This window comes from Coregonus lavaretus (assembly GCF_964263955.1).
Source record: "Coregonus lavaretus genome assembly, chromosome: 14".
Classification (NCBI taxonomy): Eukaryota; Metazoa; Chordata; class Actinopteri; order Salmoniformes; family Salmonidae; genus Coregonus; species Coregonus lavaretus.
In genome coordinates, this window is record NC_140001.1 from 35617548 (window position 1) to 35632653 (window position 15106).

Below are 15106 nucleotides of genomic sequence, written 5' to 3' on the forward strand. Positions count from 1 at the left end.
GTCTCTATACTCCAGAATTTTGGATTTGAGATGAAATGTTTAATGTGAGGTAACAGTACAGAATGTCACATTTTATTTGAGTGTATTTTCATACATATCTGTTTTACTGTTTAGAAAATGTATTTGGTCCTATATCCCTAGCATGCAATGACTACATTAAGCTTTAAAAACTTGTTGGATGCATTTGCAGTTTGTTTTGGGTTATGTTTTGCCCAATAGGAGCTGAATGGCGAATGATGACTGAGGTCATTTTCTGCCAATAGTGTGCAAAGCTGTCATCAAGGCAAAGGGTGGCTACTTTGAAGAATCTCAAATATAAAATATATTTTGATTTGTTTAACACTTTTTTGGTTACTACATGATTCCATATGTGTTATTTCATAGTTTTGATGTCTTCACTATTATTCTACAATGTAAAATATAGTACAAATAAAGAAAAACCCTGGAATGAGTAGGTGTGTCCAAACTTTTGACTGGTACTGTATATATATATATTTTTTAACATAATGGTTGTGTAAGCTGTGCTTAATATACACTGTTATTTTGCACGTCCTTCCCTTCATCTTGTTTTTCTTCCAGGATGGACCATGAGCGAATGGTAGACCGGGGTATGGGGGGCATTCACCATCGATATGAGGAGGAGGGTGAGTGAGATACAGTACATCAGGCTTTCACCTAATCTAAAAATACTGTTCCTCATTAAAACAAACATTTTGTATATGTAATATAGGCCTATCATGATGGAACAGGTCAAACTTTTTCTTGCTTACAAGAAGACATGAGAGATGTCTTAAAATAATCGACAAGACAGTTCAGATCAGTTATAATTTGTTTTTAATTGCGTAGCATTCATCATTTTATTGTATTTAAATATCTAATGTATATTTATTAGATCTAGTCATTTGTGTAAATGTGCAATTTATCTATTGAAGGATTAATTATGTTCTATGTGATGATAATTGGCAGTAACAAAGATTAAAGATCAACATGTGATGGGCATTGGATACCATTTTATATGCAAACATGGGTTTGCATGTGTGTGTCTGTGTGTTTGCGTCTGTGTGTGTGCGTGCATGCGTTTGTGTAAACGTGTGTGTGTTTGCATGTACTTTCAGTTTGGATCACTATGTCCTGAGCAGGCCCCTATCTATCCATTTGCCAGCAGGGATGTGTGTTGTTCCAGCAATGATTTCTCTGTATTTAGCTTTGCACTGAGGAGGATGTCACAGAGTTAGTTAGTACTAGGCTTCGCATGCTAGGATCATTTTTGGCAAGCTTCCGGGCTCCTTTAGGTAAATAATATTCAATTATTTCAACACATTATTTTGCCAATAATGTTTTACTGTAGTTGTTGCCTCAAATGAACTTGATCATGCACTGATATTCAAAAAGGAGCCCATTGGAAAGCTACAGTACAGTCGGTATCAAAGTAATATACAACAACACAAAAGTTGCCATGGTTCTTGTTGTTTGTAGCTGACAGGGAAACATGACAAAGTACAGTGGGGAAAAAAAAGTATTTAGTCAGCCACCAATTGTGCAAGTTCTCCCACTTAAAATGATGAGAGAGGCCTGTAATTCTTCATAGGTACACGTCAACTATGACAGACAAATTGAGAAAGAAAAATCCAGAAAATCACATTGTAGGATTTTTAATGAATTTATTTGCAAATTATGGTGGAAAATAAGTATTTGGTCACCTACAAACAAGCAAGATTTCTGGCTCTCACAGACCTGTAACTTCTTCCTTAAGAGGCTCCTCTGTCCTCCACTCATTACCTGTATTAATGGCACCTGTTTGAACTTGTTATCAGTATAAAAGACACCTGTCCACAACCTCAAACAGTCACACTCCAAACTCCACTATGGCCAAGACCAAAGAGCTGTCAAAGGACACCATAAACAAAATTGTAGACCTGCACCAGGCTGGGAAGACTGAATCTGCAATAGGTAAGCAGCTTGGTTTGAAGAAATCAACTGTGGGAGCAATTATTAGGAAATGGAAGACATACAAGACCACTGATAATCTTCCTCGATCTGGGGCTCCACGCAAGATCTCACCCTGTGGGGTCAAAATGATCACAAGAACGGTGAGCAAAAATCCCAGAACCACATGGGGGGACCTAGTGAATGACCTGCAGAGAGCTGGGACCAAAGTAACAAAGCCTACCATCAGTAACACACTACGCCGCCAGGGACTCAAATCCTGCAGTGCCAGACGTGTCCCCCTGCTTAAGCCAGTACATGTCCAGGCCCGTCTGAAGTTTGCTAGAGTGCATTTGGATGATCCAGAAGAGGATTGGGAGAATGTCATATGGTCAGATGAAACCAAAATATAACTTTTTGGTAAAAACTCAACTCGTCGTGTTTGGAGGACAAAGAATGCTGAGTTGCATCCAAAGAACGCCATACCTACTGTGAAGCATGGGGGTGGAAACATCATGCTTTGGGGCTGTTTTTCTGCAAAGGGACCAGGACGACTGATCCGTGTAAAGGAAAGAATGAATGGGGCCATGTATCGTGAGATTTTGAGTGAAAACCTCCTTCCATCAGCAAGGGCATTGAAGATGAAACGTGGCTGGGTCTTTCAGCATGACAATGATCCCAAACACACCGCCCGGGCAACGAAGGAGTGGCTTCGTAAGAAGCATTTCAAGGTCCTGGAGTGGCCTAGCCAGTCTCCAGATCTCAACCCCATAGAAAATCTTTGGAGGGAGTTGAAAGTCTGTGTTGCCCAGCAACAGCCCCAAAACATCACTGCTCTAGAGGAGATCTGCATGGAGGAATGGGCCAAAATACCAGCAACAGTGTGTGAAAACCTTGTGAAGACTTACAGAAAATGTTTGACCTGTGTCATTGCCAACAAAGGGTATATAACAAAGTATTGAGAAACTTTTGTTATTGAACAAATACTTATTTTCCACCATCATTTGCAAATAACTTCATTAAAAATCATACAATGTGATTTTCTGGATTTATTTTTTCTCATTTTGTCTGTCATAGTTTACGTGTACCTATGATGAAAATTACAGGCCTCTCTCATCTTTTTAAGTGGGAGAACTTGCACAATTAATGTGCAGAAGAAGAAGAATCTTTTATAGAATGCAAATAATTAATAACAATGCATTTGATTTGTCATTCATGATATAAATAAATGAGTGGTTTATTCATGAGGGAAACAGACATGAACACTGTATCATCAGTTATTCATTGTTTGTTTCAATGATTGAACATTTATAGAAATGTTCCTTTGTGTACCAGGGGTTAATGAATGATGTGATGGGACTCAGTCATTGTGTGTGTCTGTCAAGGTTGTTGCTTGGCTTTTCTAGGTATTGTACAGTACAACTGTTATTAGGCCTTGTTTGATGGATTTTTCATGTTTTACAGTACATTTCCCTCAGTGACTTTAATACAGTTTGTTTCCAGACCATTAGTCCATCTGCTTTGGTGTCCCAATACCCAACTTTGATGTTAACATAACTTTGCATTACTGTTCGTCCACAGACCAGCAGAACATCTACATCGGTGTCCCGGTGCCTCGTGGGTACAGACGGAAGCGCCGGCGAATAAGTTCTGCAGGGGGCCGTGAGGCGGGGAACATGGAGAGGGGGGACAGTCACTATGACCACCACAGACACCATGACCACGAGCATGATGACAGGGACAGATACAGAGATATAGACATAGAGGAGGGACTTGGGGACCCACACGGCATCCAAGTCCCTCAAGACATCAACTGCACAGGTAAGTCATGGTCTGCGTCCCAAATGGCACCCTATTCGCTATGTAGTGCACTTATTTTGACCAGGGCCACAATCACATTACACTCCAATGCCTATGCACCATAACAACCAATGATCAGTGGCGATTTTAGCATGTAAATCTTGGTGGGGCAAACTCAACATTATTTTTTTAAATGCATGCCAGCAAAGCCACTACACAACCCAACACAACACTAAACAATACATTAATTGCACTATAACGGTGACAAACGGTGCCCACAAACTGTCAGGGCCTACATGAAGCTTTCCAACAGCAGAGCTTTCTTTTCAGCACCTTGGAGTGAATCCTTACCACTGCTACACCTGGCTATCAGCGGAGCCTTGTCTGGCAGCGAAACAGTTCATTCAGCCTCATTTAGTGCCTTCAAAAAACATAGCTGACATGGCTGACTTGCTTAAACAAATGTGGTTTCTACTGACAACTGGGATGTACAAACTATGGCATAAGGGAACGATGAGCAGATAAGAGGCAATCTGTAATTTTGATTAAGACATTAATGAGCAAGCTAAGACGGACGTAGTCAATATAACTATTTGTTCATCACTTTTGAAATGTACAGCGATAGAATTCAGAACATGGGCTGTTCTTACAGTATTCTCCCTGTAAACTAAGTCAGAACCGTAGAATAAATAAAGGGGGCATATAAGTGTGAAATGAAAGTATTCAATGATGACATTTATCTAAAACGGGCTATAGGCTACACGTGCACCACCAAGTCAGAACAGTATGCTAAGTTATAAGGGGGAAAGGGACCATATTATTAAGGTGAGGCACATGGGCTACTAACAGCTTACTACACATCATACACTTAGTATTACTTTCTTAGCTACAGTATACATATCTCCCTGGCGTATTACATCATTTATGCAGCAGCATACAAGACATTTCCGGAGTCACCTTGTTGTGCTGTGCCCACTTGAACAGGAAGGTTGCGCGGCGGTCCTTCTTGTAGGCAAATTTTGTCATCAAAGCATGGCATTCTCTGGATTTATGGTGCTTTCAAGACAACTGTGAACTCTGATAAAAACAAGGTTGAATCATGACGTCATTGGTCTTCAAGTCGGAGCTCTAGAAAGAGGCCTGAGTTCCCGACTTGGAATTCCGAGTTGGATGACCATTCAAAACGTATTTTCCCAGTCGTAGCTAGTTTTTTTCAGAGTTCCCAGTTGTTTTGAAAGTCAGATTTCACAGTTCCAAGTTAACAGTTGTTTTGAGCGCAGCACAAAGTATGCAAAGCATGCTTCATTGACAGCATGGCCAATGTTGAATGTTTATAATTTTAAGCTTGGAAAAGAGACCCTTAATCACAGACTTGGGACCACACAGCCACTCCACTGAATAGCAGGCTAGTGATTGCTTTGCAATGCTTGCATTAGCCACTGATTCCTTCCAAACCACTCATTGTTGAATTTGCAATTTCCAACATGTCGTGTAATGTTTAAGTCCAATGGCTGATGAGCACTGATACGTTTTATCTATATTTTCTCTTCATATGACAAGGATTGAAAAGGATTTGCCAGAAGATTGTCTATCGTGCTAGCTAAGATTTTGAAAGTATGATGTTGACATGATCAGTCCAATCAAAGCTACGGTAGATATAACGTCATTTGACGTCATTTTATCTGTGGCCAATGACCTTGAGCCTTCTTGGATGGGCACTTCTAATGTAAATCTCTGGCAGCACCCAAGGGTCTTGAATTTTTGACCACTCCCTGGAGAATTTACGGTGACATAGTGTCCCCATGAGTGACAGAACACTGAGCCAATTACGGCGCAACTAGAGAACATTACCAACCCCTACGCTGGCTGCCCCACCACCACAGAAAGCACTAAGCTAGAATGAAACACCTGCACTTTCGAGCTGCCTTAATCAACAAAGCAAAAAAGAGACTATGTTTGCCCCACCTGCCCTGAATGATGGGTCGCCACTGCCAATGATGTATATTTATGGGCAATTCCATGATAATGGAATTGCGCTGAGACTCAGATTTTTCACTTAAAATGTATGCCAAACATTTATTGGAAGAACTGTGCAGATGCAAAGTAAGATTTACACCCGGTAATGGAATTGAGGTAACGGAATTTCATCATGGGTCCCTGATCTGTACTTCACAGAAATGCATAAATTATGGATATGAATATCATTCTCTTCAGGGTGATGTATCTTAAATCGGTAGGCACACAAAGGTATAAATATGCATGTTTTGATATTATTCTACACACTGGCTATTATTTTAATGAGCTCTGCCCCCGAACAAGACCCAATTTGGTTGGTCCGGACTGGACCAAATCTGAACCAATCATAGACATGTATGTTTCACAAGTTTGGACATCAAAGTACAGCATAGAAGAGTATAGTAGAGTTCAGTTCAGTACAGTAGACTACAGTACAGTACACTACAGTAGAGTTCAGTGCAGTAGAGTACAGTAGAGTTCAGTACAGTACAATACAGTACTTGTGTACTCAACTCTAGTGTGCTCTACTGTACAGTACTGTACTGTGCTGAATAGGAGTGTAACGGTACACATATTCGACCTCGGTTCTGTGTGCACTGTGAACCCAAACGAACACATAAAAAAACATTGTAGGCTAGAGCCTATGCACACATTGTAATGCACACGCCTATGCACACGTTGTAATCAAAATTATAATCTTAATTGGCACATTTCAAACTATCCTTTTGTGAGGTGCAGCCAGGGAACTAGTTCTGTATGATGGCGAGTGGTGGGGTCGATAAACCAGAATTGGAGGATCCTCTATCATTGTTTAAATCTCCAGTTTGGGAACCAGTAGCAGCCAAAATGTATTGAACTTAGTAGGTAATCAGCTAAACGTTTTGAATTTATTAGAACATTAATTAATTTGCCCAAGATGATAAGACATGAATGAACAAAATGCATAAGTGATTCGTATTTTCCTTTTACTGTCTGAAGAGGCAACAGCGTGGGAATGCCCTGTCTGTGTGTGAGCGTTTGACGACCACTACAGTATGTATCCGTTAGCGATGATGCTAATGACAACGTCTTCTGGTAGATGAAAGGCTTTCCCAAAAACCTTCTCAATTAAATGTTAGCTACAAAGTAGTCTATGCATACCTGGCCCGATGATATCATGATTATTTGCATCAATCCAGTGGTGATTTGTTCAGCAAACTCTGCAATCACATGTGTGCTTCAGAAACACCGTTAACCAAGCAAGGCTCTTGCTGGTGGCACCTAAATTAAAAGGTATGTACACCCAGAGTGTTTCTGAGATTTTTCCCAGAGCTAAAAAAAACTCCTGATGTGGTTTCATTATAGTTGTGGACTTAGAACCTCCACATGAGTTGTTTTTCTTTTCAGAAAGTGTGATTTTGAGAGTGAAAACCTGAAAAACATGGAAAATCTGAAACCTGGAAAAACAAAAACTGAGAAAATGGAATAACGCAAAAAATACAAACGATTGTATAGGGTCCTACATCATATGGCTCAAGATCTATTCCTGGGTTAGTTTTACATATTTTTCCAAAACAAAAATGAACTACAGTAACTGTTTGTTGTGATGAGTTTCTCGGGTATCAAGTAATTCATGATGCAAGAAGATATTTAACACTTAGCTGGGGAGTTCATATAAATATTTAATAGGTACCATGGTCCGCAAAACAAACAAAACAGTGCTTTGCCTCTTGCCATTCCGAACTACTGAACAAAGAAACCCTCTCATTTATATACCCTCTGTTACACGTTTCTTCAACCACATCTGGTAACCATCAGTGGGCACTCCCTTCTCTGATGTTATTCCCCTTTACCCAAGTCAGTATATCATATCCATCAATCATTCTAATATAAACATCAGTAATCTCCCTTCACATAATGGAATGCAGACTCTGTGGCACCAAGAATCATTTATCTACTAACTTTAACCTGGTTCCCACAACACTATGAAAACCTCATAACGATCCCCCTTTTTTCTCTCTCTCTTTTGTGGTAAGTAACATTACTCAGATTTAACATCACTTAACCACAACAATTCACCTATAACTTCATAAAAATAAAATGTTCTACAATCAGTAGTATAGATATACATGTACTAGATCAGAGTCTAAACCATGCTACCAAAAAACATACATAGAAATACATTCTTAACATCATGACATCACCCCCAAAAATACAAAGATACATGACACTTCCTAAGTTGCATGTATATTACAATATATTCAAATGAATATATCTAAATAAAAATAACTTCAGTCTTCTTCATCCATGTTCATTCAGAGGAACCCCAAGCTATTCTCTGGTCATTTGGGGTGCTATTTGATCGACTGAGATCTTCAATCCTGTAAACCTTAAAATCCACGTTATACATTTCCAACTTAACATTCCCCATTCCTCAATCAACATTATTAATGGACTCTAAACTGGAATAAGATGATATATATTAAGAATTATTACTCTTAATGCCTTCCTGCATGTCTCTAATATTTCCCATAGCTTTAGTTAAATTCCCCAAGACCTTCCTAATCTTGATGGCCAGCATGTACAACATGTATCCCCTATTTAATCAAATACATTCCCCCTCTATCTACTATAATAGCATCCAATGCTATGCGATTATCAATTGCATAGTCTAATGAGTGACATCTCAAACCCAATTTCTTGAAAACCCATAATTGTTAAAAGGTACCATGTTCAACTCTGACTTTGTTCTCCTAATATGCCTGAGAAGACATATACAGTATTCACTCTGTTTTCACTCCCTGTTAAATCAGTACATCCTTGAACTAGTTAGGATTGAAAAATTCAACCACAATCAGATCATATGAAAATAGCATAAACATTCCTATGTCTCAAATGCCAAAACTCCATGATAGGAACCAGTTAAGTACTTGCCTAGCAACATATATGTACCACTCTAAACATCCATATCAATACCACCCAATACTCCAAATGTATATAATGACTAATATGATAATACGTTAACGCGTTTCAGTCACAATCCTCGCATTAACTTCCATGTTTCAAACAGTATGATTCAACAATGTCTACTCAAAATAAATCATATAAGTGTATCTTAAGACATTAACATAATGTATCACTGTTTTAACATAATACCTATATAAGACAGTTCTCAATTGTTGAAGCAATATCCTTCATCTTGAAAATATTTATACAAATACATACTAATGATTTACTTAAATCACTCAGTCATCTTATAAATTATAACCCAAAACCAAATTACTTAACTCAACCAAATTTAGAATGACAATTCTCATTAATTCACTTGGTCCTTATCAATGAAAGTTAAAACCCTCAACTTTATCACCCATTACAACTATCAGAATATACACTTATATTAACATACAGTATAAATATCCATAATTCTATTATGATCTTCCTCATTCTGATAATAAATATAGATCACCCTCTCAATGCATTCTTAATACTATTAATTTAGCAGTGTATATACCTACTACACAAATTAGCAAATTTAGATAAATCAAATTTTTTATTAACACAGCTAAGCAACCCCTTTTTTCTCCCAGCACTTAAATCTTCTGGCGTCTCTCCATTATGTTCTACAGACAGCTTCATAGTTCAAAATGAATTGCCCATGACAATGTCACAACTACAATGTCTCATCCGAGTCACCAGCATCTCTACACCCCATTGTGTCTTATCCATTTGCCAACCATTATACCTACAACATTAGAAATGTTGCCTTTGAACATATATTTCTCCATTCTCACTCAATGGTGGACTCCTTTCCCACTCATTTGAGATAAAAACATGATAAAATCCATTGATAGCTTCTATTGGCTGTTGTACACAAGTTGCATATAGAAGTGGTGCTTTACAGAAACATCTTCAACGCCTCTGATATTCATATTCTGCCGGTTCATAGGTTGTTTCTTTTATTTAGGTACACACCCTTCTAGGCCAAATTATCCCTGCTATGCATCAAGACACCATCTGTTTTTACCTCACTAGAAGACAAAACAAAACAGTTTAATTGATTTCATTTCTAATCCAAGAAATCCATATAAACATTTACTATATGACAAATTATTACCAATTATTCTTAATACCAATTTCTAATATCCTCCCCAATTTCTATTAGGTAAACCCTCCAAATACATAGAACTGAATGATGTGCTAGTAAGGTGCTTCTTGAAATTCTGGAAGATCTTGAAGTTCTTGGAGGTATGTAGGTATGTCCCTCTAACGAGGAATCAGCGCGAACACTTAGCTCATCAGTAGCATTCTCCTTGACATCGTCTTCCATCAACTGATCCTTGTCAGCTCCAGCATCCTCAACTCCCTCATCTCTAGGTCGTCGGTTCCTTGTAGTACTCTGTTACAGTGTTTTACATGATGTATTTGGGCGACCAGGTATGGTCCTTTTATCTCTGAATCTTCTTCCGTCACTATATCTTTTACATTTTACCTTTTTTTTTTTTTTTTTTTTGTCTTATCCAGAGCGACATACAGTTAGTGAATGCATACATGTTTTTTTGTTTTGTATTTTTTATACTGGCCCCCCGTGGGAAACGAACCCACATCCCTGCCGGCCAAACCCTCCCCTACCTTGGACGACGCTGGACCAATTGTGCGCCGCCCATGGGTCTCCCAGTCGCGGCCGGCTGCGACAGAGCCTGGACTTGAACCAGGATCTCTAGTGGCACAGCTAGCACTGCGATGCAGTGCCTTATACCACTGCACCACTCGGGAGTATGGTCTAGGACAGTGGTCACCAAACTACGGCCCGCGGGCCGGATACGGCCCGTCAGCACATTTGGCCCGGCCCTCTGAACAATACCAGAGACGCTATCGGATTTTTTTCCTATTTGGCCTCCAGAAAAAAAATCCTAGGCCCGGCCCTGTCAAAGAGAGAACGGAATAATGGCGAAAAGGTTAGGTAAGAGAAAAATTGATTCAGAATGCAGGGTATTTAACCTGCAGTGGACAAACGATTATTTTTTTGTTCAATGCAAAGAAAAGGCTGTTTGTCTCATCTGTCAAGAGACGGTGGCGGTATTCAAAGAATACAATCTTCGCCGACACTATGAATCCCGTCACAAAGACAAGTACGATAGCTTGCAAGGCCAAATACGAGCAGACAAACTCTCAAAGCTAAAAAGTGGACTACTATCTCAGCAGAATACATTTGTACGCCAAGCTCAGCTGAACCAGGCATCCGTTCGGGCCAGCTTTCGGGTTGCTAAACTGATAGCAAGCAGCGGTAAGCCTTTCACTGACGGAGAGTTTGTTAAGAAATGTATGGATGCTGTCGCGGAGGAGGTGTGTCCCGAGAAGAAAGATGCATTTAATGCCGTAAGTCTGTCGGCGAGTACAATCACCAGACGCGTTGAAGAAATCGGGAGTAATGTATATGCCCAGCTGCAGCAGAAGACGAAAGAATTTGACCTTTTTTCATTAGCACTGGATGAGAGCACGGACGTGCAAGACACAGCGCAACTGCTCATTTTTATTCGTGGAGTTAGCGCAAACTTTGAGATATGCGAGGAGCTGGCAGCCCTCCAAAGTCTCAAAGGGACTACAACGGGAGAGGATATTTTTGACAAAGTGTGCCAAACCATGGAGAAGTTGGACCTGGACTGGTCAAAGCTAGCTAGCATCACGACTGACGGGGCTCCTAGCATGGTGGGCGAAACTCGCGGTCTAATAGGACGCATGAACCGGGAGTTGGAAAAAAGGGGTCTCACCGCCCCGCTACGAGTCCACTGCCTAATTCACCAGCAAGCACTGTGCTGCAAAGTGTTGACGTGGGATTCTGTAATGAAGGTTGTGGTGTCGTGCATAAACTTCATCAGAGCAAAGGGACTTAAACACAGGCAGTTCCAAGAATTCCTGTCTGAACTGGAGTCTACGCACGGAGATGTGCTGTACTACACAGAGGTCCGATGGCTGAGCCGAGGCAGAGTTTTGAGGCGTTTTTACGAGCTGCTACCCGAAATTAACGCATTTCTTCATTTAAAAGACAAAACGGTCCCAGAGCTGATCGACCCAGAATGGAAATGGCACCTCGCATTTTTAACAGACGTGACAGAAATACTTAACAGCCTTAACTTGCAGCTACAAGGCGAGGGGAAACTCATTTGCGACATGTATTCACACATAAAAGCATTTGAGGTGAAATTAGCGCTGCTTTTGGAACAAGTGAAAAAGCGCAACTTCGTCCATCTTCCTGCTACCCAAAACCTGTCGACAGAGAACCCAGCGGTCCCGTTCCCAGCTGAAAAGTGCGTGGAAGCACTGGAAATGCTGAAGGCGGAGTTCGGTGTGCGATTCAGTGAACTACATGTTCATGCAAAAGAAATCCGTCTTTTTCAGAACCCCTTTGTTGCCAACATTGATGAAGCCCAGCCTTCATATCAGTTTGAGTTGGCTGAGTTACAGAACTGTGATGTTCTGAAAGACGCATTCAAGCCCAACAGTCTCATTGACTTCTATGCCGCCCTCCCAAACGACACATATCCAAACATCAAAAAACACGCAATGAAAATGTCCACAGTTTTTGGCAGCACGTATATCTGCGAGAAAACCTTTTCTCGCATGAAACTGCTGAAAACTCAGATGAGATCAAGATTGACAGATGAACATTTGCATCAGTGCTTGAGACTGGCTGTAACTACAATGGAACCTGATATTCAACTTCTCACCAGCCAGATGCAGGCCCACAGTTCACACTGATGAACATACATAGGTAAGCTCACTTTTCTGACTTGAATGAGTCATTCTGAGCATAAACAAATATAATCATAATAAAATCTACTGGGATAAAATCCATCTTTACAACCATACTGGTAGTGAAATGTATTGTGCTGTGTAGGTGCTGTATCACTTAGTTCAGTTTCTCAACCTGCTTCCTTTGTGGTTTTCACAGGGAAGTTGATGAGAGAGAGCTGCAAACAGCGGTGTCTACAAGCCTACTGGAACCTACAAAAGGATTATAAGGAAGGAACACAAGAACTTTAAGAGACTGCTCATATGTGTCAGAGAGATTCTGCTCTGACAACTGAGCTGAACTTTTATCTGTTAAGATTGTGCATGGCACAACAGAAAGTTAATGTTCCATGGCTTTTTTTTCTATGAAGAACCCAGAGAGAGTTATTTAGTTATTATTTATTTCATAAATAGTGTTATTTATTTCCTGTTTTTTCTGTGAAGAACTCAGAGAGGGTTATTTAGTTATTATTTATTTCATTAATAGTGTTATTATTTGTTTCCTGACTTTTTTTCTGTAAAGAACCTGGAAAGGGTTATTTGGTTATGTGTGGCTTTCTGGAAAACAATACATTTTTTAAGCTCCCCTACGATCGTCACACTTTTTCTGTTACAAACTGACACCGGCCCCCCATCAGAGAAGGGAAAAGTTATGTGGCCCTCACAGGAAAAAGTTTGGGGACCCCTGGTCTAGGATCATGCATAGTCCTTCTCCATTTATCAACATCGCTCTGTGGAGTGTGTCCTTCTCGCATCTTACCACTAGGGAAGTTGAGATTCACTGCAAAAACACACAGACACAAACACAAAAACAATGCTCCGCAGTGGCGATGCCATCTTCCTCCTCTGAGTTAGAATAGTCTTACATTGGGATACATAGATCTGGGAATCTGTCTCTGCTACTTTCCCCTCCATCAAGGTAGCCAGCAACACCTATTACTGACCTCTCCACCTTGAGATTAGCAAGTGCACATTCTTGCTTGTTGCAGTCATCAGTTTCATAGACAGGCCTCCTCTACATCCTGCCTTATACCACAAATACATATTCACCTAAAACATTTAATCTAACCCATAATACATTAATTATTACTGCTCATATTCTTACTACAATATGCAAATTCACCAAAAAATCCTCATGCCATCAGTACTTCCCCCCTTTGGACACATGACTCACATCGTGATTCATGCGTTCAAAACAAAAGAACAACATTGTTTATTAAACCAAAATAATAAATGAAATTAAAATGACAACATTTGATAATACCTTAACTTACTTGTATCCCATAAAGTAATTCAAGTAATATCCACCTTGACTAGCGACAGTTATCCCTCATTCAGGGATAGCGCTCTCTCTCTGTCCTTGTCATGGTTCGACTCATATACAGTGAGGGAAAAAAGTATTTGATCCCCTGTTGATTTTGTACATTTGCCCACTGACAAAGAAATGATCAGTCTATAATTTTAATGGTAGGTTATTTTGAACAGTGAGAGACAGAATAACAACAAAGAAATCCAGAAAAATGCATTTTAATGAGGGAAATAAGTATTTGACCCCCTCTCAATCAGAAAGATCTCTCGCTCCCAGGTGTCTTTTATACAGGTAACGAGCTGAGATTAGGAGCACACTCTTAAAGGGAGTGCTCCTAATCTCAGTTTCTTACCTGTATAAAAGACACCTGTCCACAGAAGCAATCAATCAATCAGATTCCAAACTCTCCACTATGGCCAAGACCAAAGAGCTCTCCAAGGATGTCAGGGACAAGATTGTAGACCTACACAAGGCTGGAATGGGCTACAAGACCATCGCCAAGCAGCTTGGTGAGAAGGTGACAACAGTTGGTGCGATTATTCGCAAATGGAAGAAACACAAAATAACTGTCAATCTCCCTCGGCCTGGGGCTCCATGCAAGATCTCACCTTGTGGAGCTGCAATGATTATGAGAACGGTGAGGAATCAGCCCAGAACTACACGGGAGGATCTTGTCAATGATCTCAAGGCAGCTGGGACCATAGTCACCAAGAAAACAATTGGTAACACACTACGCTGTGAAGGACTGAAATCCTGCAGCGCCCGCAAGGTCCCCTGCTCAAGAAAGCACATATACAGGGCCGTCTGAAGTTTGCCAATGAACATCTGAAAGATTCAGAGGAGAACTGGGTGAAAGTGTTGTGGTCAGATGAGACCAAAATCGAGCTCTTTGGTATCAACTTAACTCGCCGTGTTTGGAGGAGGAGGAATGCTGCCTATGACCCCAATAACACCATCCCCACCGTCAAACATGGAGGTGGAAACATTATGCTTTGGGGGTGTTTTTCTGCTAAGGGGACAGGACAACTTCACCGCATCAAAGGGATGATGGACGGGGCCATGTACCGTCAAATCTTGGGTGAGAACCTTCTTCCCTCAGCCAGGGCATTGAAAATGGGTTGTGGATGGGTATTCCAGCATGACAATTAGCCAAAACACACGGCCAAGGCAACAAAGGAGTGGCTCAAGAAGAAGCACATTAAGGTCCAGGAGTGGCCTGGCCAGTCTCCAGACCTTAATCCCATAGAAAATCTGTGGAGGGAGCTGAAGGTTCGAGTTGCCAAACGT

General features: G+C 40.5%; 1 protein-coding gene across 1 annotated transcript in view; it reads left to right on the forward strand.

The window, feature by feature from the left end:
- Positions 1 to 580: 580 nt before the first annotated feature.
- slc4a5a (solute carrier family 4 member 5a) overlaps positions 581 to 15106 on the forward strand; it is a gene marked incomplete at both ends in the record, with an annotated part of 82362 nt that continues 67836 nt past the window's right edge. Inside the window, 2 exons of the mRNA XM_084177191.1 lie at positions 581 to 644; positions 3508 to 3747. Coding sequence (XP_084033317.1) covers positions 581 to 644; positions 3508 to 3747 — 304 coding nt within the window. The remainder of the gene's footprint in view (positions 645 to 3507; positions 3748 to 15106) is intronic.